The sequence below is a fragment of the Squalius cephalus genome (assembly GCF_949319135.1).
Source record: "Squalius cephalus genome assembly, chromosome: 16".
NCBI classification, from domain to species: domain Eukaryota; kingdom Metazoa; phylum Chordata; class Actinopteri; order Cypriniformes; family Leuciscidae; genus Squalius; species Squalius cephalus.
The window spans coordinates 445001-472500 of record NC_137137.1 but is presented as its reverse complement, the minus strand read 5'-3'; the positions used below and the strand labels follow the sequence as shown (position 1 = coordinate 472500).

Here is a 27500-nt window from a genome sequence, read left to right as displayed (position 1 = left end):
AGGGTGTTTGCCTACAGTTCCATCTGGACGGGAACCTCTTTAACCTCCGCCGCCTGCAAGCCATCACCAAGCCCACCACTATCACAGTTCATGAACTGCAATACGCTGATGATGGTGCCCTCCAAGCCCACAGCCCTACCGCACTGCAGTACACACTGGATGTTGTATGCGCAGTCTACCGAGCTTGCGGCCTGCAAGTCAACATCCAAAAGACAGAGATCATTGCACAGACCATGGTCCCCACCTCCTGAATTCTACATCCATGGCACACCAGTAAAGGTTGTTCAGCACTTCTGTTACCTCGGAAGTATCCTAACACCCACCCTCCTCATAGACAACGAGATCCAGGCACGCATAACCTCGCCTCCTCTGCCTTTGGTAGACTCCGATCTCGAGTCTTTGTTAATAAAGATCTCCGCACCTTCACCAAAGCGGCCGTCTACCAGGCGTTTCCACCCTGCTGTTCGGTGCAGAGGCTTGGACTCCCCACCGCAGGGATATTCAGTGTCTCGAGGGTTTTCACATCAGACGCCTCCAGGTGTCACATGGAAAGACAAAATCCGCCACACGGACATCCTACAGCGCACCAACTCAGCAGCATGGAGCAACCCTTGCTAGACGGCAACTGTGATGGGTTGGACATGTCATCCGCGTGCCCTCCCACCACCTACCCCGGCAGGCCCTCTATGGGCAGATATACGCAGCCAACAGGAGACCTGGGGGTCAGCAGCGTCGCTACAAGGACCACCTCAAGGGGACCCTGAAAAGCTGCGGCATCAACCCTGGAGTCCTGGAAACAACAGCTGCCGACCGCCAGGCATGGAGCTCTGCATGAGGTCTGGGGCCCAACAGATCGAATCACAGCACGCCCAACACAGAACTGTGCTACGTCAGCGCAGACACCAACTGCACCATCCCCAGAATCAGCACTCACATGTCCCAACTGCGGCAGGACTTGTGGCTCCCGGATCGGGCTTCACTGGCACCGCCGACAGCAGCCGCTGCCTCAGCACTGCAGCAACACATCCTAGAAGTGACGACATCTTCGAAATCGATGGACTGCATAAGAAGAAGAAGAAGAAGTGGCCTCTCATTCCAGCCTGATGATCTGACAGTTGCTGCTTGTATCTCAGCCTGACACACATTTCTGTCTGGATGAAGGACCGTCACCTTCAACTCAACCTCACGAAGTCAGAACCGGCCAACCCAACACTCCACCACAACTCCTCCACTCAGCTGTAGGATCCTCACCCAGAACACAGCTCTTGCTATCAGAGCTACACAACTCCTGCTCCAAGTCAAGTCTCCTTTACTTATAAAGCACTTTTTACAGTACAGATTGCATCAAAGCAGCTTCACAGAGATAACATGAATATAATACTGAAGAAAATTGCAGAAAATAGATCTAGAAGAATCTAGAATCTAGAAGAAAATTGCGTCATCGTCCAGCTGAAGTAAGGCAGATCAATAATATTGATGAATATTAAATGTCCCCAACTAAGCAAGCCAGAAGCCAAAGGCGACAATGGCAAGCTCCTGTTCTCTCCAGACTGGATGACTGTAAATCTCTGGTCTTCCAGCATCTGTCAAACCTCTGCAACTGTGTGTGTGTGTGTGTGTGTGTGTGTGTGTGTGAGAGAGAGACAGTGGCAAGCGCTATCCAGACTGGACGACTGTAAAGCTCTGGTCTTCCAGCATCTGTCAAACCTCTGCAACTGTGTGTGTGTGTGTGTGTGTGTGTGTGTGTGTGTGTGTGTGTGTGTGTGTGTGTATGTGTGTGTGTGTGTGTGTGTGAGAGAGAGAGACAGTGGCAAGCGCTAGTTCTCTCCAGACTGGACGACTGTAAAGCTCTGGTCTTCCAGCATCTGTCAATCCTCTGCAACTGTGTGTGTGTGTGTGTGTGTGTGTGTGTGTGTGTGTGAGAGAGAGAGACAGTGGCAAGCGCTAGTTCTCTCCAGACTGGACAACTGTAAAGCATCTGTCAATCCTCTGCAACTGATCCAGACGCCGCAGCAGAGTGTGTTCAACGAGCCGAAGACACACGTCACTCCTCTCCTCACGAAACTGCACTGGTTTCCAGTGTCCGCTCGCATCAAGTTCAAGTCACTGACGTTTGCCTACAGAACAACCACTGGCTCTGCTCTCCTCTACCTAAACTCAGCACTCCAGAACCCAGCGCTCTGCAAGCCAACGCCGGCTGGAGCTGATCATCTCACAGAGGCTCTACATCTCTCTCTCGGACCTTCCCCTGGACCGTTCCCTGCTGGAGGAATGATCACATGTTTCCACAACACTTGATCCATTAATACTAACACTTTCTCTTCTATTCCATATCTATTTACTAAAATAAAATAAAATAAAAAAGTGCATGTACTGCGTTCGATTAAACTGGAAGGGTCACAGAGCACTCGCATATCGTTGTTTCACTGCTTCTATTATTCTCAAGTCGCTTTGGATAAAAGCGTCTGCTAAATGAATAAATGGAAATGTGTGTGTGTGTGAGAGAGTGTGTGTGTGTGAGAGTGTGTGAGTGTGTGTGTGTGTGTGTGTGTGTGTGTGAGAGTGTGAAAGTGTGTGTGAGTGTGTGAGAGAGTGTGTGTGTGTGAGAGAGTGTGAAAGTGTGTGTGAGTGTGTGTGAGTGAGAGAGAGAGAGAGTGTGTGAGAGAGAGAGAGTGTGTGAGAGAGAGAGTGAGTGTGTGTGTGTGTGTGTGTGTGTGTGTGTGTGTGTGTGTGTTGTCCATCCACACTTCTCAGTTGCTCAGTTCATGTTCTCGTCTCACATCAGGATTCCAGCGGTCAGAGAATCTTCTTGATCACAGTCATTATCACACACTGAGGACAAACACAGGTTTGGCTTCTGCTCTTATGAAACATCTTATGAAACATCTTATGAAACATCTTACGAAACATCACACGAGACATAAATCAACATGTGAAGGACAAACATCCAGAAACTCTACAGAGAGTGAACAGAAACTCTCACAAACATCTAAAGCTTCAGGTTCTCTTTCCTCAGAGACTGCATCTGGCCGTAAATCATCTTCTCAAAACGTTAAAAAAACATAATTTATCCATCGTTCATGGGGCGTTTTCTGTAAATCTTTAGTTAGATGTTCATCTAACGTTTTTTAAATGTATCTACTTGTTTCAGAACGTTCAGAGAACATTCAAAAGTAACGTTCCCATAATGTTTGAAGAATGATAAAAACAGAATGTTCCTTTAAAGTTCACATAACAAAGGGGAAAAAAGGGGGAAAAAAGGAATATGGTGATAAACGTATGAAATGAGGCTTTAAATCAGTGTTGCTCGAGCACAGCTTCAAAATGACTTAAAATGATTTAAAATCAGACAAAACAAGCAAAAATCACGACTCTTGTTTGATTAATTCTCCTCTACAGTTTCTAGTCTTTAAAGATCCAGGATTCCCACATTCTTGGAAAACCAGGATATTTGAGGAAGCCTCTTCAGAAATGTGATTTAGACTGGATAATCAATGAAAATTATTAAAATGGGCATTTTTTTAAATGAAAATATCTTACTAGTTAGGCCAAGCTTGGGTAGAAATTGTAGTAATCGTTTAAAAAAATTGTGGAAAAAATATTTTCAAAATCCTTCTCCAGTAAATCAGGAATGACTGTAAAAGTGACCCATGTGACTCGAGTTCCTCCTTCTGGGATTATCCAGCGGTTTTCTGTCTGATCACTAACTCAAACTCTCACCAGCAACACATGATCTGAGGAATCACTCAAACACTCGCAGCTTTAAGACTGTCAACACTCGCAGCTTCAGTTCTAGTGATGAAACTGTCGCCCTCTTGTGTTCATCATTTATTCTCTCAGCGTCTGTGATTTAATAAACAAGATGCAGATCGCTTCATGTTTTTATTTGGTACATAAATACATTTTCCATCATATACTGTGTGACATCTTTAAAATCATTTTATAAAATATCAAAAATATGCTTTTTATATTTGAAGGTTTTCTTTACAAAAAACACATATAAGGTCTTTACGAACTGAAACCTCAGTTGTGATGTTCTATTGGCAGAGTTTAACTGTATCGTGATCCGCGTTACACACCCGATCCGGCTGGACGTCACACACACACACACACACTCCGATCCACGTTACTCTGTTTCCCAGCAGCTGGACGTCTCTCTCACACACACACACACACACACACACACACACTCCGATCCACGTTACACTGTTTCCCAGCAGCTGGACGTCTCCCTCACACACACACACACACACACACTCCGATCCACGTTACACTGTTTCCCAGTGGCTGGACATCACATACACATACACACACACACACACACACACACACACACACACACACACACACACACACACACACTCCGATCCGCGTTACACTGTTTCCCAGTGGCTGGACATCACACACACACACACACACACACTCCGATCCGCGTTACATTGTTTCCCAGTGGCTGGACATCACACACACACACACACACACACTCCGATCCGCGTTACACTGTTTCCCAGTGGCTGGACATCATATACACACATACACACACACACACACACACACACACACACACACACTCCGATCCATGTTACACTGTTTCCCAGTGGCTGGACATCATATACACACATACACACACACACACACACCCAGCAGCTGGACGTCACACACTCCCTAGTTTTTGGTTTTCTCCACTAGCATCATTGCATCAGTCTCAGGGCTCTGGTTAAAGGCTCAGAGACATCACACGCTCTCGGACCGGCTCTGAGGAGAGGGAATGTGATGGGAATGTTATTCTCATCTGAATCCTCTTCCTCCGATGCTTTATCCTCCGGCTCGTTTCTGTCAGAAACCAAGCGCTCGCTGAACGTCACGCGATGAAGTGAAGATGATCAGCGTAGGAGACGCCTGGGGGGAACAAGAGAAACACATCAGCTGAACTCAACACATCAAACCTGAAGAAGAAGAAGAGGAGGAAGAGGAAGAGGAGGAAGAAGAAGAAAAGGAAGAAGAGGAGGAAGAGGAGGAAGAGGAGGAGGAAGAGGAGGAAGAGGAGGAGGAAGAGGAAGAGGAGGAGGAAGAGGAGGAGGAAGAGGAGGAAGAGGAGGAGGAAGAGGAAGAGGAGGAGGAGGAAGAAGAGGAGGAAGAGGAGGAGGAAGAGGAAGAGGAGGAGGAGGAAGAAGAGGAAGAGGAAGAGGAGGAGGAGGAGGAAGAAGAGGAGGAGGAGGAGAAAGAGGAGGAGGAAGAGGAGGAGGAAGAGGAGGAGGAAGAGGAGGAGGAGGAAGAGGAAGAAGAGGAAGCGGAAGAGGAAGAAGAGGAAGAGGAAGAGGAAGAGGAAGAAGAGGAAGAGGAAGAGGAGGAGGAGGAGGAAGAGGAGGAGGAGGAGGAGGAGGAGGAAGAAGAGGAGGAGAAAGAGGAGGAGGAGGAAGAAGAAGAGGAAGAAGAGGAGGAAGAGGAAGAAGAGGAAGAGGAGGAGGAGGAAGAGGAAGAGGAGGAGGAAGAAGAAGAGGAGGAGGAAGAGGAAGAGGAGGAGGAAGAAGAGGAGGAAGAGGAGAAGGAGGAGGAAGAAGAGAAAGAGGAGGAGGAAGAAGAAGAGGAAGAGGAAGAGGAGGAAGAAGCATTAGCATGGACACAGATGATCCTCATGTAATGAGAGGCTGTGTGTAGGAGACACTCATGAGGAAGAGGAGGAGGAAGAAGAAGAAGAGGAAGAGGAGGAGGAGGAGGAAGAAGAGGAAGAGGAACAGGAAGAGGAAGAGGAGGAGGAGGAAGAAGCATTAGCATGGACACAGATGATCCTCATGTAATGAGAGGCTGTGTGTAGGAGACACTCATGAGGAATATTGATTCAGGATGAAAACAGACTCACTGTGTTTTATAACAGAGTTACTGTAAGATCTGCTGACAGAAGATCATGTCTCGCATCGTCTCAGTTATGAGAATGCTTTAGTGACATCATTATCATCATCATCATCAATATTCTTATTGTTCCAAACCAATCTGACCTCTGACCTATAATGCTCCTGAATCATAATCATAATCATAATCATACACTGTTGGCTCATTGCAGCCGCGGCGCTACCATTGGGCCCGGGTGGGCCTGGGAGCGGGTCAGACATGATTTTGACCACGTAATTAAGTTTTGTTTTGTAGAAAGCATTTTTTTTAAGTGAATTTCGTTTTGTATAAATTGTATCTTAATTTTAATAATTTTTTTATCAACCAATTGCCTGGATTTAATAAATAAGCAAATATAGCAGACAACATAATCATGGAGGCGCCCGCGCGGTCACTCGCATTGCACGTTAACTGGAGCGCATCTCATCCTAACTTAACGAAACTCAGCATATGAGTCACAGACATGAAATATATCTTAAGAAAGCTTGAAATGTCTTTTTAACAATTTAAAACGAAAAGAAATAGGCTACTCTCTGATTATGTAATCCATGATGTGCATTTCTCTCTATAGGCGCGTTCACTACAGAGATGGCGATCGTCAACTTCATCTTTACAGCTGTTGTTGCTGTTAATAAACTAAAAATAATAGGCCTATAATTTTATTAAACAATAAATTAAATTAAATTGTAATTGTATTAAAAAAGCAACAAAAAATTCCTGTTTAATTTTTTTTTTAACCTATGCTAATTACGCATTAAATTCAGGTAGGCTACTGAGTCGCTGTCCTCAGTGCCGTAGAAAAGCGCTGAAACGTAGATGAAGGGGAACCCGGTTTTTATTTTTTGGCTTATTTTAACTGGCCCATCCAGTTTTCTGGAGGCCCACCTACAATCAAAATCCTGGCGCCGCTAGTGGCTCATTGGCCAGAGGAGAACTGAGGCTGAGTCTGGTTTCTCACGAGGGTTTTCCTCCATTCTGTCCTGATGGAGTTTTAGTTCCACTGTCGCCTTCGGCTTTTGTCTTGTTTAGTTGTGGACATTTAATGTAATCTTCCACAATATTATTGATCTCCTGCACTGACAGCATTATATGAGAACTGAACTGAGCTGGACGATGACATCACGGTTTACTCCAGAACGGCTGTATATATATAGCCTGGGAAAACCCAGACAACTTCCGGCAAATTCAGATTTGCTCTGCAAGTAGTCCGGCAAAGAGCTCATTCAAACCCATTTCCATGGCCTAGAAATCGCGGCACCAACCAGAAACGTTGAGGCGGGCTTTACACGATGACGATCGCTCTGATTGGTTTGAGGTCTATCCAGCTGCGCCCAGAGGCATTTGAGCGACGTCCGTTCAACTTTTAAATGCATTATTATATTCAAATTGCAAACACATGAGGACAGTCTTCATGAAAGACCCACTGGCAGATGAACGTGCTACTACATTTCTCTCCGAAACGGTAGGAAATTAAATTAGATTTAATAGAGGATTTTAACTGTGACGAGATGATTGACAGGGCAGTTTACGTGACAGGACGCACGCGACAGATCCGTCCGATAAAGATGACGAAGGAGTATGTCCCAAAGCTTGCCTACTTTTTTGCTACACATTCAAAAGTAAATACATTTTCTTCACAAAAAGAGTCCATACTTTTATGGCGTAGTGTAACTTAGGACGCAGCATATGGCTTTACACGATGCCGATCGCTCTGATTGGTTTTAGGTCTAACTTATCCAACTGCGCCCAGAGGCATTTGAGCGACGTCCGTTGGTGACGCCCCTTTGGAAATGAGTTATTAATGAAGCTTTGCCAGACCATAACTCAGTTACTACTGAGAATGGTCTGGTTTTAACCAGGCTACTATATATATATAAATGAACTAAATTAACTTTTTTACAACAGAAATGAACCATCACTGAACTTACTGAAGCTGGACTGAGACGCTATTGTCTCCTGGAAACAAACTTTACTGCATTATTCTCCTGTTTTCTCAGTAAAGCTGCTGTGAAACTCTGTGTTGGTAAAAGCGCTGTATAAATAAAGGAGACTTGACAAACATTCCATTTTATGATTCTTCAAACATTATGAGAATGTCATTTTTAAATGTTTTAAAAATACTCTAAAAGAAGAAGTAACATTTAAAAGAACGTCTCATTTTAACAGCCGCTCATCTGAAGATGTTCACGAGTGTGTGACGCCACGTCAGAAGCTTCTGAGTTCTGAGAGTTAAAGGATGTTTTATGATGCAAGTTTATCTATATATCATCTTTTTACTCTTTTCATTCCTTTATAACTGTTTTCATTTTCCTTGATTTTATTTTGTGATTATTTTAATTCCTTTGGGTGTAAAGCACTTTGAATTACCATAGTGTGTGAAATGTGCTTTATAAATAAACTCGCCAATGATGAAGATCTCTCGTCTCTCCGTCTGCTGCTGTTCGCCCGGAAGCTAGAATTTTACTTTGTAACGTGTTAAATATTAATATTTTTCTTACACGAACGCATCGCTTCACTTCAGAAGGCCCTTATTAACCCCTCGGAGCCTGTGGAGCACTTTATGATGGACAGATGCACTTTTATGATGATAGATGCACTTTTATGATGGATAGATGCACTTTTATGATGGATAGATGCACTTTTATGATGATAGATGCACTTTTATGATGGATAGATGCACTTTTATGATGGATAGATGCACTTTTATGATGATAGATGCACTTTTATGATGGATAGATGCACTTTTATGATGATAGATGCACTTTTATGATGGATAGATGCACTTTTATGATGGATAGATGCACTTTTATGATGATAGATGCACTTTTATGATGGACAGATGCACTTTTATGATGGACTGATGCACTTTTATGATGGACAGATGCTCTTTTATGAATAATAGATGCTCTTTTATGATGGACAGATGCACTTTTATGATGGACAGATGCACTTTTATGATGGACAGATGCACTTTTATGATGGATAGATGCACTTTTATAATGGATAGATGCACTTTTATGATGGACAGATGCACTTTAATGATGGATAGATGCACTTTTATGATGATAGATGCACTTTTATAATGGATAGATGCTCTTTTATGATGGACAGATGCACTTTTATGATGGATAGATGCTCTTTTATGATGGACAGATGCACTTTTATGATGGACAGATGCACTTTTATGATGGATAGATGCTCTTTTATGATGGACAGATGCACTTTTATGATGGACAGATGCACTTTTATAATGGATAGATGCACTTTTATGATGGACAGATGCACTTTAATGATGGATAGATGCACTTTTATGATGATAGATGCACTTTTATAATGGATAGATGCTCTTTTATGATGGACAGATGCACTTTTATGATGGACAGATGCTCTTTTATGATGGACAGATGCACTTTTATGATGGACAGATGCACTTTTATAATGGATAGATGCTCTTTTATGATGGACAGATGCACTTTTATGATGGATAGATGCACTTTTATGATGATAGATGCACTTTTATGATGGACAGATGCACTTTTATGATGGACAGATGCACTTTTATGATGGACAGATGCACTTTTATGATGGATAGATGCACTTTTATGATGATAGATGCACTTTTATAATGGATAGATGCTCTTTTATGATGATAGATGCACTTTTATGATGGATAGATGCACTTTTATGATGGATAGATGCTCTTTTATGATGGACAGATGCACTTTTATGATGGACAGATGCACTTTTATAATGGATAGATGCTCTTTTATGATGGACAGATGCACTTTTATGATGGACAGATGCACTTTTATGATGATAGATGCACTTTTATGATGGACAGATGCACTTTTATGATGGATAGATGCTCTTTTATGATGGATAGATGCACTTTTATGATGGATAGATGCTCTTTTATGATGAATAGATGCACTTTTATGATGGATAGATGCACTTTTATGATGAATAGATGCACTTTTATGATGGATAGATGCTCTTTTATGATGGATAGATGCTCTTTTATGATGGATAGATGCACTTTTATGATGGACAGATGCACTTTTATGATGGATAGATGCACTTTTATGATGGATAGATGCACTTTTATGATGGACAGATGCACTTTTATGATGGATAGATGCTCTTTTATGATGATAGATGCTCTTTTATGATGGATAGATGCTCTTTTATGATGGATAGATGCACTTTTATGATGGACAGACGCACTTTTATGATGGACAGATGCTCTTTTATGATGGACAGATGCACTTTTATGATGGACAGATGCACTTTTATCATGGATAGATGCACTTTTATGATGGACAGATGCACTTTTATGATGATAGATGCTCTTTTATGATGGATAGATGCACTTTTATGATGGATAGATGCTCTTTTATGATGGACAGATGCACTTTTATGATGGACAGATGCACTTTTATGATGGATAGATGCACTTTTATGATGGACAGATGCACTTTTATGATGGATAGATGCACTTTTATGATGGACAGATGCACTTTTATGATGGACAGATGCTCTTTTATGATGGACAGATGCACTTTTATGATGGACAGATGCACTTTTATGATGGACAGATGCTCTTTTATGATGGACAGATGCACTTTTATGATGGACAGATGCTCTTTTATGATGGACAGATGCACTTTTATGATGGACAGATGCACTTTTATGATGGATAGATGCACTTTTATGATGGACAGATGCACTTTTATGATGGATAGATGCACTTTTATGATGGACAGATGCTCTTTTATGATGGACAGATGCACTTTTATGATGGACAGATGCACTTTTATGATGGACAGATGCACTTTTATGATGGACAGATGCACTTTTATGATGGACAGATGCACTTTTATGATGGACAGATGCACTTTTATGATGGACAGATGCACTTTTATGATGGACAGATGCTCTTTTATGATGAATAGATGCTCTTTTATGATGGACAGATGCACTTTTATGATGGACAGATGCACTTTTATGATGGATAGATGCACTTTTATGATGGACAGATGCTCTTTTATGATGGATAGATGCACTTTTATGATGGACAGATGCACTTTTATGATGGATAGATGCACTTTTATGATGGACAGATGCTCTTTTATGATGGACAGATGCACTTTTATGATGGACAGATGCACTTTTATGATGGACAGATGCACTTTTATGATGGACAGATGCTCTTTTATGATGATAGATGCACTTTTATGATGGACAGATGCTCTTTTATGATGGATAGATGCACTTTTATGATGGACAGATGCACTTTTATGATGGATAGATGCACTTTTATGATGGACAGATGCTCTTTTATGATGGACAGATGCACTTTTATGATGGACAGATGCACTTTTATGATGGACAGATGCACTTTTATGATGGACAGATGCACTTTTATGATGATAGATGCACTTTTATAATGGATAGATGCACTTTTATGATGGATAGATGCTCTTTTATGATGAATAGATGCACTTTTATGATGGACAGATGCACTTTTATGATGGATAGATGCACTTTTATGATGGATAGATGCACTTTTATGGACTTCAAAACTGAAATGGCAATTCACTGCCTTTATAAAGCTTGGAAGAGCCAGGACATTTTTTAATATAACTCCGATTGTATTCGTCTGATATCATATACACCTATGGCTTGAGGGAGAGAAAATCATGTGCTAATTTTCATTTTTGGGTGAACTATCCCTTTAATAAATGGTCGTTCCATGAGAAAACAAGGTGATTCTGAAAGCTCTTACCGTTCGACATCTGCGTTTCTCTCGTCTCTGCGTCTGGTGCTCTCCAAACAAAAGGAAACTATAAAGAAAAGTGCAAAAACAGTTTGTTTGGACTCGGTCTGCGTCAGACGGTGGTGCTGGTGGACTTGCGTAAAATGGTCTTCTGTGGTTTTTGCGAGGGGAACGCGAGGTTCTGATGGACGGGACTCGGCGAGGGATCCATCAGTTCTGCGTGTAAGTGCAGATCCGTGCTGTTCATGTCGTACTGCAGACCACAGTCCGGGCAGTAGCCGTGATACTGGACCTTCTCGCTGAAGCGGACCCGTTCCCTCGTGGTCTGAGGACAGCGGCTCGCGTGAGGCTTCTCTCTGCTAGCGACTCCGTTCCTCATCAGCGTCCCGTTAGCCGTGAGCTCGGCGCTGGCCCGGAGCGTCGGACCGGGTCTCTTCAGGACCGCCAGGACGGCAGGAGACACCGGCACCGTCTCCTCGGGGTAGATCTTGACGCTGGAGGCTGTGGTGCTGCTGGAGCTGCTGTTCAGCGTGTCGGTCTTCGAACTGTCCGTCAGCTCCTCTTCCAGACGAAGATCCGACGTCAGGCAGTCGATCTCCTGAACCACCTGAGAAACACGAGAGGCAGACGTCAACGACTCATCCCAGCGAGCAATCGCCATCACTGCACCATCTCCATTAACTATATGAGTAACACACTTCTAGCCAAAATAACCTTAAATTTGAATGTATGTGGTTTTTGCCAAAATAACTTGCGAGATGTTTGATATATTTCCATCATGTAAGCAAAGTCAACAGTGAATACAAGGTGTTTGGTTTCATTTCTTCACTCACTCCATTTCTTTGTTATCTAATCAATGACTACTTTATATTTCCACTGACGGCCCAAATTCCGCCTTGTTTAAGCCTAGACGTCTGGGCTGTGTTTAGACGGATATTAGACGTCTTTTAAACGCAAAACTGCTTGCTGGGATTGAGCTTCAGTCACCTTTGGCTTGATCAGTTGGGGTTTAGAGACATAAAGGGGACATATTTGCATTTTTTTTTTATACACAACAATATCCTTTTAACTTAATAAAATAACTTTCCATTTAACTACTTGTGAATTGGTAATATTAGACAAACAAATAACGATAACTATATTAGCGTTCCGAGATATTTGGTAGATACTTGTTCCTGTTTAAAGCACAAACTTTAGGATGAGTGAGATTCGCCTGTTTCGTTATTGCCAGAGCTCGAGTAAAGACTCCGCCCTCTTCTGAACGGAGGCGGAGCAGCAGCTCATTTGCATTTAAAGGGACACACACACAAAAAAAAGGCACGTTTTTGCTCACACCCAAAAAGGGACCAATTTGACAAGCTGTAATAAATGATCTGGGGAATTTTGAGCTGAAATTTCACAGACACACTCTGGGGACACCGTAGGTTTATAATACATCTTGTGAAAAGGGGCATAATATGTCACCTTTAATATCCAGAAATATTATTGATCTGACTGCAGACACTATCAGACGAGAACAAACCTGAACTGATCTGAATAATGACTCGATTGTGTATTTAGAGCTGCTTTATAGAATCCGAACTTGTCTCATGTTTGGTAGTTTGCATCCTTGACACTGTTATTTTCCTGTTTATCACTGTGAAGCTGCTTTGAAATAATCTGTAATTCTGTAATGTATAAATAATAAAAGAAATAAAGGTAGCGTACACTTGCTAAGAACACTGGCGATATAGAGCTAACGGGTGAAGAGCAAAGGTCCTAGTACTGAGCCTTGAGGAACTCCACACTGAACTCGAGATCCACGTAACGCTTCTTTTATCTGATCAAACTGATGACGTCAGATAGGAATGATTTCCCTAATGAGATTCCACTAATGCCAACGTTATAGTTTAGCCTATTTAAAATAATGTTGTGAAAGAGACATGTTTCCTTATATAACAGCAGTAATGAATGATATCAGTGTCTGACCATCTCCGGGTGAATGATATTAGTTGATCAGGCGTGAGTCATGCATGACCTCTGATGCTCAGCTTAAAGGACATGAAGCTGCGAGTGTTTTCCTTTCATTTAATCCACAGCGACTTACAAGAGAACAAGAGCGACTCATACAGTGCTGCCATAATACATTTATAGTACAGTACTGAAGAATTAATGTGTGTGTGTGTGTGTGTGTGTGTTTCCACAAGTACAGTAGAATCATCGCTCACAGATACCAAGATCCAAACATTTCAGTCTCTGTGCTAATTCTACACAATTCTACATTTATATTTATAGTGTATACGATATATGCACATCTGTATGTGTCGTGTGTGTATAAATATGTCTATGATATATGCAAATCTATATGTGTAGCAAATCGTTGCAAAATGTAACTATATTATTGCACAGCGATATAAAAAGCATGCTTTATCTGCATACATTCAGTTCTCTGGATAAAGAGCATCTGATTTCACCAATGCTCCTAACTAAGTAAGTAACTAATGCGTGTTAAAGTCTGTCAGACCCAGTTTACTCATGAATTATGGAAAACAACACCAACAGTAGACGAATGAGTGACAGCTGTCAGTAAGACGAACAGCACGCGAATCGAATCTTTGATTCTGACTCACACGAGTGAACCCGTGTCGAGTAAATGTCATGTTTACAAGAGGCCTCGATGGACATCATCACATCTCATCTTCATCATCTTCTTCATCATCATCGCAGTCTCACGCACCTCTTTGAGCTCCTTCGCCACATCCTTCAGGTCTCCTAAGATGTTCTCCAGATCCTTCACGATGCCCCTGATCTGTCGTTTGACTCGAACTTTATTGACGCCTCCGTCCGCGTCCGCGCTCCCGGACATCCTCGGAACCGGAACCGGAACCCGAACCGGACCCGGTCACCCGAACCTGTGCTGTGCTGCCTGTCCTCTCATGGCGATCACACATGTTAATGTTCGCATGTTTTCTTCCAGATGCAGAAGAATCTCGAGCAGCGCGTCCCGGTGAACACGCGCATGCGCAGTCCGCACACAAACACTGATGGAAACCACCAACCTCATGAATCCTGAATAATACTGAGAAGATATTAGATATGATCTGTGATGATTCAGTGCTCATCTGACATTACATTACAGCAGCTCACACTGATTAATGAACGCCTGTCTGTGCTTATTAATTAGTGTTTAAGAAACAGAAAAACGATTTAATAGCACTCTAAGCATTTATCTATTATTATTCATGTATTTATTTATTTATTAATCACACATTAAACGTCGGTATTATCTGACAGATTAAAGAGGTGCCGAGCGAAATTACACCTGTTTCTGTAAGGCACGTGATTGAAGGAGGAGCCTGCGCTGTCACAGCCAATCAGAAACACTCTTCGCCTGTCAGTCATTTCAACTTACAATATCTAACAAAGAATAATATAATGAAATAATAAAATGAACAAAATGAAGATCTAAATATTTATTTAATAAACTTTGATGTTGGTTTGACAAATCCAGGTCTGAAAATTTGAAACAACTTTGAAAAGTTGAAATTTGAAGGTTTTACTCAGATAATGTCAAAAAATGTTACTAGCATGTTTTAACAATGTTTTAACATTGTTAACGCATTAACATTTTAGCATGTTGCTAGCATTTTAGCATGTTCCTAGCATTTTAGCATGTTCCTAGCATGTTTAAGATGTTGTTGACATTATTTACATATTGCTAACATGTTGCTTACATGATTTAACACAATGCTAACACAAGTTAGCATGTTGCTAACATGATTTAATATGTTGCTAGCATGATATAACATGTTTTTAGCATGTTGCTAACACAATTAGCATGTTGCTAACATGTTGATAGCATGAATTAGCATATTACTAACTAATTTTAGCATGTTGTTCTATAGGATAGTCATTAAGCTTTGCTAGTTATAGCTTAAATGCTCTATAAGTCTTATTCTTCAAAAGTTTTGACCCCCTCAATGAAAGTCTATAGTTTTGATCGTCCGTAGGATCAGTTAGAAAAGACAGAGCAGTCTGAAGGTGAAGGTCTGGTGGTCGTAGCTTGGAAGCTCTAGGAGGACACACTGCTTAGAATTTAGTCTCAGAAGAAGAAGCTTAAAGTCCCACTGAAGTGCGAATCGTGCAGCATTATTCACGGCGTTGACGTAATTTCCACTGAAACAGGAAGACAGGGCGGGGCATATTGATCAGCTCCTCCCCCTTTTTAAATAGCCAATAGTGTTTAGCTCAAATCACAGTTTGACAGACTTCATTCGCCCCAATGGAAGCATATTTACACTTTGAATGGTTCCCTATCCCCTATATAGTGCATTATGTGCCATTCACCATGTATAGTAAATGTGTGAACCAGTGACCGATTTCAGCCGCAGCTTCAACGTCATCTAGGGGGCGGAGCTTCAGATTCTAGAGAGCATTTGATTGGACAGTGCATAGTGATGTCAGCAGAAGTGAGAGATTGTGAGTTTTGAACGCTTATATCTACTAAATGCGAGTTTTGTCATTGTTTTGGAGCACACAGCTTATAGATAACAATAAAGCTGACATATTCATACTAAATTTTGAGTTCATGTGGACTTTAAATAGTAGGCTACGTAGCTCAAGCCAACATAATAATATATTCAAATATATGTAAATAATCCTCACAGCAAGCAGAGCCAAAATACCTGATAGAGAACAGTACATTTCAAACCAGTTAATTTAACCATTGGGATGCTATTACAGTTTTTTATTAATATTTTGAATGAGTTTTTACTTTTTATATGTTCCGTTTTTAATGGTTTTAATTTTTTTTTTTTTTTTTTTTTTTTTATGATGGCAGATTTCATAAAACATTTTACACATGAACACTCTCAGTGACACAGCAGCTCAAACTGCGATTTAGATTATATATTTGAATATTAATAACAATAAACATTGCGCACAAATAAGTGTCACGTGCTGCTGTTTGGTGGAGTGAACACGCGCGCACCTGATTGGCTGTTATCGGGTGACGTCAGCGCTACGGAAGTAGGGCAAAAGTCACGGCGTTTCACAGCAGATCCGAAGACTTTCACACTGATCGCTCCCGAGAAACATCATCATCATCATCATCATCATAAACAGAAATATCATCTAAACATGTCTGTGCCTTTGACTTTCGACGGTCGGGTGGTGCTGGTGACGGGAGCCGGCGGAGGTCAGTTTTAGCTTCATAAACTCATGCGTTTATGCAAATACATGCAAGTATGTTAATACAGAGTTCACTAACAGAGAGATGCAGTTCTTTTTGCAGAAGTATAATGTGTGAATGCATCAGACAAACGCTTTCCGAGAGGGTTTACAGCAGGAGACAGAGAGCAGAATAATTCTCTATTATCTTTATTTTATTGTGAAAGTTACTGCTGACACGTGAATATAGATGTGTAATATTTATGCACGTGCATTATTTGGGGTAGTATATTGAGCTTAAAGGCTTTTCTAAATGCTTAAGCGTGTTGTTTGGCAGTGAATCAGCTTTTCTGAGTCGATCAAAGTGCGAACAGCAGATAAGACTGAGTGACTGATGCCCTCATGATTATCTGATGCTGATATTCATAAATCATGTGAATCATGTGTGTTTGTGTGCAGGTTTGGGGAGGGAATATGCGCTGGCGTTCGGGCAGAGAGGAGCCGCTGTCATCGGTGATCGGATCTCTAAATGATTCAGTTCAAATGAGTCGATGCTTATGATTCGTTTTCTAGAGCTGTGTTTTCTGTTCTCTTTCCCACAGTCAATGATCTGGGAGGAGATATTAAAGGAGGAGGCAGGAGTTCTGCGGCTGCGGATCGAGTTGTGGAAGAGATCAGAGCTAACGGAGGGAAAGCCGTGGCCAACTACGGTAACGATTCACCTGTCAATCAGTCACACCTGTCCTGATGCTGATCCTGATCCTGTATCTTCACCTCACAGATTCAGTGGAAGACGGAGAGAAGCTCATACAGACGGCGCTGGATGCGTTCGGACGAATAGGTGACCTGCAATATGATGTGATATTATTATGCATAATCTATAGAGTTTCAGCGCTGGTTCCCGAGGGATTTTCTCCCATAGGGGTTTAAAAGAAAAAGTCTTGGTTAAAGCGCTACAATCCATGAGACACACCAACCGGCTACGAGGAGAACTTTGTCAGTCCCTAACAAACACTCAGAGTCTTTAATGAGGAAAAGAACTACAATCCCATGATGCATTGCCACTAATTCAGCAGTTAAACATGATTATTATAAGCGGAAGCGTATTCCATCGATTAACAACCTTGTAGCGTAAAGGTTTATAAGTTATCTGTCAAAATCGGCTCCCTGTGGAGAAAACGAATGGTGCTTTTACTTCTGGAACCCCACATCTTAGTCAAAAGATCTTATTTCTGTTGTTCGTTAGAATAAGTGTGGCTGAGTTTGTGGCGTGGTGTTTTTCAGATATCGTGGTGAATAACGCTGGGTAAGTGGATGATTGTGATCTCTGGCTCTCTGAGAGCGAACGGCGTGAGTTGTAAATCTCCTCTGCTGTTCCCGAAGGATCCTGCGGGACCGGTCTTTCGCCCGGACCAGTGACGTGGACTGGGGTACGTGAAGAAACCTCGAGTCTCGCTTCACACAGCACAGAGAGATTCAAAGCAGCTTCACAGTAATGAACTAAATCAGTGATGCAAACTTCTGCTGTAAAGCCAGAATAGAGTCAGTGTGAATCTTGAATCAATGTTGCAAAATACGTCAATTATTTAAAGTCCCCCTGTGGTGAAAATCCAGCTGTTGTTTATGTGTCTATGTTAATCTGCTTTAAGACAAAGCATGTGTAAGTTCATAAGTCGACAGCATTGCTGAGTATTTCCTCCTTAAAACTGCAGTGAACCAAAGACAGTCTCAAAAACACGCTTTGAAATCGCTGGTGTTTCTGACGTCACAAACTACCTTGTAACCAATCAGATCAACGTGTGATCGTCAACCAGTGGATCTCTGAGCTGAGTTTTTTTTTTAGTTTATTTATTTACAGGGGCAATGCACATTAATAAACATAAATGTAAACGTGCCAGAATTAGCCCAAAAGGCTATTTTTCATCTGTAGACCCTTGACAGAATGTTAAAAGGTCACCCTAAAAACAGAGACAGAGCATCACACATATACAGTACACATTATATGAAAAAAAAAAAATAATAATAATAAAAAAAATAAAATAATAATAATAATAATAATAATTAAAAAATTAACATGAGAGAAAGGAAAGAGAGAAAGATGGCAACAGAAGAGAGCAACATAGCCTAGAACAATTAGTACAAAGTCTATTGTCAAGAATACAATACTAATGTTGACACTGCTGAGTTGTTAGTAACCATTTTTTAAGATGAGACTGAAAAGAGCCAAAAGCATGTAATCGTCTAATTGTTGATGGGACGGAGTTCCATTCCCTTGCAGCTCTGACCGAAAATACAGACTGGCTAAAGTTACTTCTTCTGATGGGAATAATACAGTCCCCTCTTTCCCCACCCCTTGTAGATCGGTAAGCAGGTGTTCTAATATTCACAAACTCTTTTAGTGGTGAAGACAGGCTATGTATAGTTTTAAACAGCAGACAAATATGTACATATTTGATCAAGTTATCCCAGCTTAGCAAGTTGTATTTTTTTAATATTGAGCAGTGATGAAACCGAACTGATTTCTTATCAAGAGTTTTTAGTGATTGTTTATACAAAGACTCTAGTGGTTTCAGAGTAGTAATACTAGCTTGCGACCAAGTAGTTAAACAGTAGGTAATATGCGAAACAATCATGGAATACATATACATCAAAGCGGCGTCAGACGACATATAATCACGAATAAATCTAAAATTTGATAAACTAAATCTGACCCGGTTACAGACCTTTTTAACCTGTGCTTTAAATGAAAGTTTGGAATCATTCAGAATGCCAAGGTACTTATATTCAGATACAACTTGTAATCTTTCCCCCGATACAAATACATCTGGCACTATAATTAAATTCTTAGTTTTGGTGATAAACATACACACTGTTTTAGAGATGTTTAACTGTAAGTAGCATTGTTCTAGCCAAGCCGCAACATGAACCAGGGATTCTGTAAGTTCATTTGCAACTTGTGACACACTACTTCCGTGTATATAAATAACAGTGTCATCTGCATACATTTGAATGTTAGTGTTAGGACAGACGGATGGAAGATCATTGATGTACAACGAGAAAAGTAAAGGACCCAGAATAGATCCTTGTGGAACACCAGTGGATATACTTAGAGGAGCTGACTTATAATTCTGTATACTAACATACTGTGTGCGACCTAACAAGTATGATTCGATCCATCTTAACGTATGTGGAGAGAAATTAAAACTTAATAATTTAGACAACAGAATTCTGTGGTTTACGGTGTCAAAGGCCTTCCTGAAATCAAGAAACACAGCCCCGACAACCCCTCCTTTATCTAATAGAGACTTAACTTTTTCAGTGAAATAGCAATTTGCCATCTCGGTTGAGTAGTTTGCTCTGAAGCCAAATTGCATTGGATGTAAAACAAAAGAACTATTATTCAAATAATTAGTGATTTGTGCAGCCATTAATTTCTCTGCAACCTTTGAGACTATAGGTAAAATACTAATAGGTCTGTAGTTACTAGCAGAGTGAGGAACACCGCTTTTGAATATAGGCACAATAACAGACGACTTCCAAGCACATGGGAACATCCCCTGAGAAATTGAAAGATTGATAATTTTAGTGATAGGATTAACTAACGACTCTTTAAGCTCTTTAAGCATTACCACATCCATACCAAATATATCCTTTGCTCTGGATGGTTTAAGAGATGTAATTGTTGTTATGACGTCTAATTCAGAGACTGCCCTTAGAGTAAAGGCTTGTTCACCTGCATTAACTGTACAAGTTTCTGTATACTTAGGGGAAAAACATTTTGTAATTGTGACTACCGAGTCGACAAAATAATGATTTAGTGCTTCGGCTACATCAGCTGGATTGTTAGTCAGCTTCCCGTTTACCATCAATTCAAGTGATGACCTATCTTTTCTTTTGTCACCTTTTAAGTAGCTCAACCTATTCCAGATTGTTTTTGAATCACCTCTAGCCTCATTAATTATCCTCAGAAAAAAATCAGCCTTTGCTTTTCTCATCGACTTTACCACCTTGTTCCGTAACATAGCGAAATGTTGTCTATCATGACTAAACTTTGATCTGTTTGCTGTTTTTAAAGCAAGATCCCGATTTTTCATTAATTTTAAGATATCTGGATTGATCCAAGGGACAGTATTTTTTTTACTTTTAGGATTAAGTTTACAACTGAAATCATTAATAGTGCTCTCTAATTTTTTGGAAAATATTTGACTGTCTTCGTCCTGATCTTTTCCGATTAATAAATCCTCCCATTCAATCTGGTGAACTGCCTTTCTAAAATCATCTAATTTACGTTTTGGAATGCCATAAGAGTCATATTTCCTTCTGAATGAATTGAATCTCTTGTTAGATAATTTTCTGGCCACTAGAATCAAATTGTGATCTGAAAGGCCTGTTAACATATTAAAAGTTTTTAAAATTCTCTCTGCTCGGTTACTAAAAATTAAATCAATTTGAGAACTTGTTGAATTAGTTATTCTTGTGGGCCCATTAATCATTTGCTTCAGATCAAAATGATCAGTTATCTGTTTGAGATTCTTTCTGACGGTTTTATCTTCCCAATTAATATTAAAGTCTCCCATTATAATAACTTCTTTGTTGAAATCACACTGCTTTAGTAATTGTTTCAAATTTTCATAAAAACTAATATTAGAAGATGGTGGGCGATAAATTACAATTAATACAAAAGACATTTGTGGTGATAATATGAGGTTCAGACCAATACATTCCAAGCCCATACAATTTGCCCAGTCAATTTCATTACACTGGATGGTAGTTTTCACATAAATCATAACACCACCTCCCTTAGAACCAACTCTATCTTTCCTATACATTGTAAAACCAGGTACTTCTAAAGCTGCAGACGGAGAATTTTCATGAAGCCATGTCTCAGATAAACAAAGAAAATCTAGGTTAGAGTCTAGTAAAAGATGATGAATTTGATCACTTTTTGATATAATACTTCGGATGTTAAAGTGCCCACCTAAGAGACCTTTTGGCTTGACTTTAGGATCCCAAATGGTTCTTGATTGATTTACTGATTTGTCTGAAAAAATCCCCATTTCTTATTTTTTAAAATACCCTGATTTACAACTTTACTTTTGACATTTTGCATAGACTTTGCAGACACTTGTGAAGTACCTAAACCGGAGCTAGCAGAAATGGAAGGTGACTCCAACGGAGCAGAATTCCCTTCATTCCCCAAAGGTCTTAAAATACACGATCTCGTCTGAAAGTTCGTGTCACTCCCGCTCACCGCACGAGAACCCAGGCCTACCTCAGACGCCAGCATTCCCACATGGACATGCCGCGGAGCGCCAACTGCGGCCGTGGTAACACCCGGCAACTCGGCCTCCTCTGCCACGAAGCTCCCCGCACCAACACCGCCGCCAGCATCCAGCAAGATAGAGCGAGGGAGGTTAGTGTGCTGAGCATAGCCAGACGGCGACACACTGCCACCAAAAGTGCGTACCTGAAGGATAGCTGGATCCGACATGGAATCCACTGGGCCAGTGTGACGCCGGTCCATGATGGCAGTGCCCAGCCGCTGGCCGTCCACCACCTCCCCGCTCGTCATGGCACTCCACGCGGGCAAGACGCCGCCACCAGAACCCGGCGAACCAGAGCAAGGGAGGTTAGTTTGTTGTACATAACCAGGCAGCAACGTCCCGCGACCCAGAGTGCGTACCTGAGAGACACTCGAGTCCGACGTAAAATCCAATAAATTCACTGGTTTGGCATGGTGTGGACCGGGACAGGGATGAATATCTCCCGATAATAGTAAACAAATCATGATGATTAGGCCTAAAGCTTCACTTTGATGATGTCGAGATTCTTACTTTGAATGTTTCTTAACTCGGGTGTATAAAGATGGATAAATAAAGGTTACCGCTAAAATGTGCTTCCCATGTCCGAAATTTCCCAAAGCACTATATGGCTGTTTAATTAACCAGTCCACTTTATTAACAAATATTTCCTCATATCCGTTAAATAATGAATGGTTATTAGAATGACCAACAAAAGAACTAAAATTAAAATGAATAGGACTTAAAAAATTAAAAAGCAAGTTGTAAACTAAGAGAGCTGAGACAACGCCTACTGCTCCTGCCGCCATCTTGAATAAGTCTAAAAGTATCGGGTTGGTCTCTGCGGATTCTCTGGAGTTCCTCACTTCCTGGAGTGAGTGAGTGGAGGCGGGGCTCATTTGCATATTCATAGAGCCGCGCATACTAAATGAGACAAGGGTGTCGAGTTACACTCAAGATATTTTAAGGCAAGAAGGAACATTTAAATATGTAATTTTGGTGATCAAAGATGCGTTTTAACGGATAAAATGATCGACTACAGGGGGACTTTAGCCGAGTTGAGCTGATGTATCACGTGTTTATGCGATAAAGCTGACTGTGTTTCAGACCTGATTCACCGTGTTCATCTGAGAGGCTCGTTCCTCGTCACGAGAGCCGCCTGGAACCACATGAAGAACCAGAAGTTTGGGAGGTACGGAGAACCGCAGTGTTTCAACCAAGCGGCGACCTTCCCGTCTCTCTTGAATCCAAGTGACGTTTAAATTATATTAAGCCTTAAAGTTCTGCATAATTAAGGGCGTGGCCACTTGAGTGACAGGTGGTTTGCAGCTGATGTCACTACTAGCCGTTTGTCTGCTGTCTGTTAGCGTCACCTCAGCTAATCCGCCTCGCTGCATGTTTTAGTTTATCCGGGAGTGACGCGCGGTGACCATAGAATATAATTTAAACGTCACTTCAGTGTTGGAGTCAAGAGAGAGACCGGAAGGTTGCCGCTTGGCGACGGGTGACGTCACGGACACTACGCCCAGTGCTTTATACAGTCTGTGGTTTCACCTGAACGTGATGTTTTATCCCGACGGGTTTTCCCCGCGTCTGTGCGCAGGATCATCATGACGTCGTCCGCGGCGGGAATCTACGGGAACTTCGGGCAGGCGAACTACAGCGCGGCGAAGCTGGGTCTGCTGGGACTGGCCAACACACTGGCCATCGAAGGCCAGAAGTACAACATCCACTGCAACACGGTGGCGCCGACCGCAGGATCCCGGCTCACCGAGACCGTCATGCCTCCAGGTGCTGGGCCAATCACGCGAGAGTGCCGTCATCACTTGAGCGTAGGGCTGCACAATTATGAGAAAAATCATAATTGGCAATTTTTCCCTCGAAATTGTAATTACGATTATCACAATTTACATTGAATGATGTTTTGAATAGCCTTATACCAGTGGTTCTCAACTCGTTTGGCCATGGGACCCGCATTTCGGCATCCGTAATCGTAATCGCGTTTAGAAATTCAATTAATTGTGCAGCCCTTCGTGAGAGTGATGTCATCAGGAGAGAGTGAGGTGAGAGAGTGATGTCATTAGGTGAGAGTGAGGTGAGCGTGATGTCATCAGGAGAGAGTGAGGTGAGAGAGTGATGTCATTAGGTGAGAGTGAGGTGAGCGTGATGTCATCAGGAGAGAGTGAGGTGAGAGAGTGATGTCATTAGGTGAGAGTGAGGTGAGCGTGATGTCATCAGGAGAGAGTGAGGTGAGAGAGTGATGTCATTAGGTGAGAGTGAGGTGAGCGTGATGTCATCAGGAGAGAGTGAGGTGAGAGAGTGATGTCATTAGGTGAGAGTGAGGTGAGCGTGATGTCATCAGGAGAGAGTGAGGTGAGAGAGTGATGTCATTAGGTGAGGGTGAGGTGAGTGTGATGTCATCAGGTGAGAGTGATGTCATCAGGCGAAAGTGATGTTATCAGGTGAGAGTGATGTCATCAGGTGAGAGTGATGTCATCAGGCGAAAGTGATGTTATCAGGTGAGAGTGATGTCATCAGGTGAGAGTGATGTTATCAGGTGAGAGTGATGTCATCAGGTGAGAGTGAGGGGAGAGTGATGTCATTAGGTGAGTGATGTCATCAGGAGAAAGTGAGGGGAGAGTGAGGTCATCAGGTGAGAGTGAGGTCATTAGGTGAGAGTGATGTCATCAGGAGAAAGTGAGGTGAGAGTGATGTCATCAGGAGAAAGTGAGGGGAGAGTGATGTCATTAGGTGAGAGTGATGTCATCAGGTGAGAGTGATGTCATTAGGTGAGAGTGATGTCATCAGGAGAAAGTGAGGGGAGAGTGATGTCATCAGGAGAAAGTGAGGGGAGAGTGATGTCATTAGGTGAGAGTGATGTCATCAGGTGAGAGTGATGTCATCAGGAGAAAGTGAGGTGAGAGTGATGTCATCAGGAGAAAGTGATGTCATCAGGTGAGTGATGTCATCAGGTGAGTGATGTTATCAGGCGAGAGTGATGTTATCAGGTGAGAGTGATGTCATCAGGTGAGGGTGATGTCATTAGGTGAGAGATGTCATCAGGTGAGAGTGATGTCATCAGGTGAGAGTGATGTCATCAGGTGAGAGTGATGTCATCAGGCGAGAGTGATGTCATCAGGCGAGAGAGAGTGATGTCATCAGGCGAGAGTGATGTCATCAGGTGAGAGTGAGGGGAGAGTGATGTCATCAGGAGAAAGTGAGGGGAGAGTGATGTCATCAGGTGAGTGGTGTCATCAGGTGAGAGTGATGTCATTAGATGAGAGTGATGTCATCAGGCGAGAGTGATGTTATCAGGTGAGAGTGATGTCATCAGGAGAGAGTGAGGTGAGAGAGTGATGTCATTAGGTGAGAGTGAGGTGAGCGTGATGTCATCAGGTGAGAGTGATGTCATTAGGTGAGAGTGATGTCATCAGGCGAGAGTGATGTTATCAGTTGAGAGTGATGTCATTAGGTGAGAGTGATGTCATCAGGAGAAAGTGAGGGGAGAGTGATGTCATCAGGAGAAAGTTAGGGGAGAGTGATGTCATCAGGTGAGAGTGATGTCATTAGGGGAGAGTGATGTCATTAGGCGAGAGTGATGTTATCAGGTGAGAGTGAGGTCAGCGTGATGTCATCAGGAGAGAGTGATGTCATTAGGTGAGAGTGATGTCATTAGGCGAGAGTGATGTCATCAGGTGAGAGTGAGGTCAGCGTGATGTCATCAGGAGAGAGTGATGTCATTAGGTGAGAGTGATGTCATTAGGTGAGAGTGATGTCATCAGGTGAGAGTGATGTCATCAGGTGAGAGTGATGTCATTAGGTGAGAGTGATGTCATCAGGTGAAAGTGAGGTGAGAGTGATGTCATCAGGTGAGAGTGATGTCATTAGGTGAGAGTGATGTCATCAGGTGAAAGTGAGGTGAGCGTGATGTCATTAGGTGAGAGTGATGTCATCAGGCGAGAGTGATGTCATCAGGTGAGGGTGATGTCATTAGGTGAGAGTGATGTTATCAGGTGATAGTGAGGTGAGAGTGATGTCATCAGGTGAGAGTGATGTCATCAGGTGAGAGTGAGGTCATCAGGTGAGAGTGAGGTCATCAGGTGAGAGTGAGGTCATCAGGTGAGAGTGAGGTCATCAGGTGAGAGTGAGGTCAGCGTGATGTCTTCAGGTGAGAGTGATGTCATCAGGTGAAAGTGAGGTCAGCGTGATATCATCAGGAGAGAGTGAGGGGAGAGTGATGTCATCAGGAGAAAGAGGGGAGAGTGATGTCATCAGGTGAGAGTGAGGTGAGCGTGATGTCATCAGGTGAAAGTGAGGTGAGCGTGATGTCATCAGGTGAGAGTGAGGTGAGCGTGATGTCATCAGGTGAGAGTGAGGTGAGCGTGATGTCATCAGGTGAAAGTGAGGTGAGCGTGATGTCATCAGGTGAGAGTGAGGTGAGCGTGATGTCATCAGGTGAGAGTGAGGTGAGCGTGATGTCATCAGGTGAAAGTGAGGTGAGCGTGATGTCATCATCACGTGTGTGTGGACCGCACTGACTGCTCTTCTCCTTCAGATCTGCTGGAGTCGCTGAAGGCCGAGTACGTGGCGCCGCTGGTGCTCTGGTTGAGTCACGAGTCGTGTCGGGAGAACGGAGGCCTGTTCGAGGTGTTTAACTGCACACTGTACCTTGAGCGCATTAATTACTGTGCAAGAGCTTGATTAAAGCACACATGTAAAAGTTTATCCATCATCTCATGTGTCTTCTACATGACACTCTTCAGCTGCTGCTTGTGTTTCAGGTCGGCGCCGGCTGGATCGGGAAATGTAAGTTGTGCTGTGAAACTCCTGATCTCTGTGGGAGAAGATCAGCATCAGATCCTCGAACCGACCCGTGACTCACTGATAACGCCTTTATGCAGAGCACTTATATAACGTGTTCATATATACATCTATATTTAGTGCTGTTTAAGCATCATCAATACTAGTGCTCATACATCTGTGTGTCTGTGTGTATGTGTGTGTGTGTGTGTGTGTGCCTCTGTGTGTCTGTCTCTGTGTGTGTGTGTGTGTGTGTGTGTGCTTGTCTGTGCGCGTGCGTTTGTCTGTGTGGGTGTTTGTCCGTGTGTGTGTGTGTGCGCGTGTGTGTGTGTAGTGCGCTGGGAGAGGACTCTGGGTCGAACGGTGCGTCAGAAGAACGAGATCATGACGCCGGAGGCTGTGAGAGACTCTTGGAACGAGATCTGTGACTTTACTGATGCCACTAAACCCGCCAGCATTCAGGGTAACCACACACACACACACACACACACACACACACACTCATTACAGCTGTTAGCCAATCAAACGCTGAGAACGCTCAGCATGTGTCTGTCACATAGAGGCTATGAAAAACCCTTGCTGTGTTC

General features: G+C 42.4%; 2 protein-coding genes across 2 annotated transcripts in view; one reads left to right on the top strand and one right to left on the bottom strand.

Annotated features, from left to right (window-relative positions):
• Positions 1-3875: 3875 nt before the first annotated feature.
• Positions 3876-14770, bottom strand: prr16 (proline rich 16). The gene is made up of 3 exons (XM_079896610.1): positions 14382-14770; positions 11675-12272; positions 3876-4899 (listed from the first exon to the last, which is right to left on the bottom strand). Exons 1-2 carry the CDS (start codon positions 14508-14510, stop codon positions 11778-11780), a joined length of 624 nt encoding a protein of 207 aa, XP_079752736.1. The 5' UTR covers positions 14511-14770; the 3' UTR covers positions 3876-4899; positions 11675-11777.
• A 1852-nt stretch (positions 14771-16622) lies between these two features.
• Positions 16623-27500, top strand: part of hsd17b4 (hydroxysteroid (17-beta) dehydrogenase 4) — a 24187-nt gene continuing 13309 nt past the window's right edge. Inside the window, exons 1-11 of the mRNA XM_079896508.1 lie at positions 16623-16841; positions 17273-17326; positions 17416-17523; positions 17595-17654; positions 18098-18119; positions 18197-18243; positions 23221-23305; positions 23717-23904; positions 26669-26760; positions 26895-26919; positions 27248-27376. Coding sequence (XP_079752634.1) covers positions 16784-16841; positions 17273-17326; positions 17416-17523; positions 17595-17654; positions 18098-18119; positions 18197-18243; positions 23221-23305; positions 23717-23904; positions 26669-26760; positions 26895-26919; positions 27248-27376 — 868 coding nt within the window. The 5' untranslated portion in view covers positions 16623-16783. The remainder of the gene's footprint in view (positions 16842-17272; positions 17327-17415; positions 17524-17594; positions 17655-18097; positions 18120-18196; positions 18244-23220; positions 23306-23716; positions 23905-26668; positions 26761-26894; positions 26920-27247; positions 27377-27500) is intronic.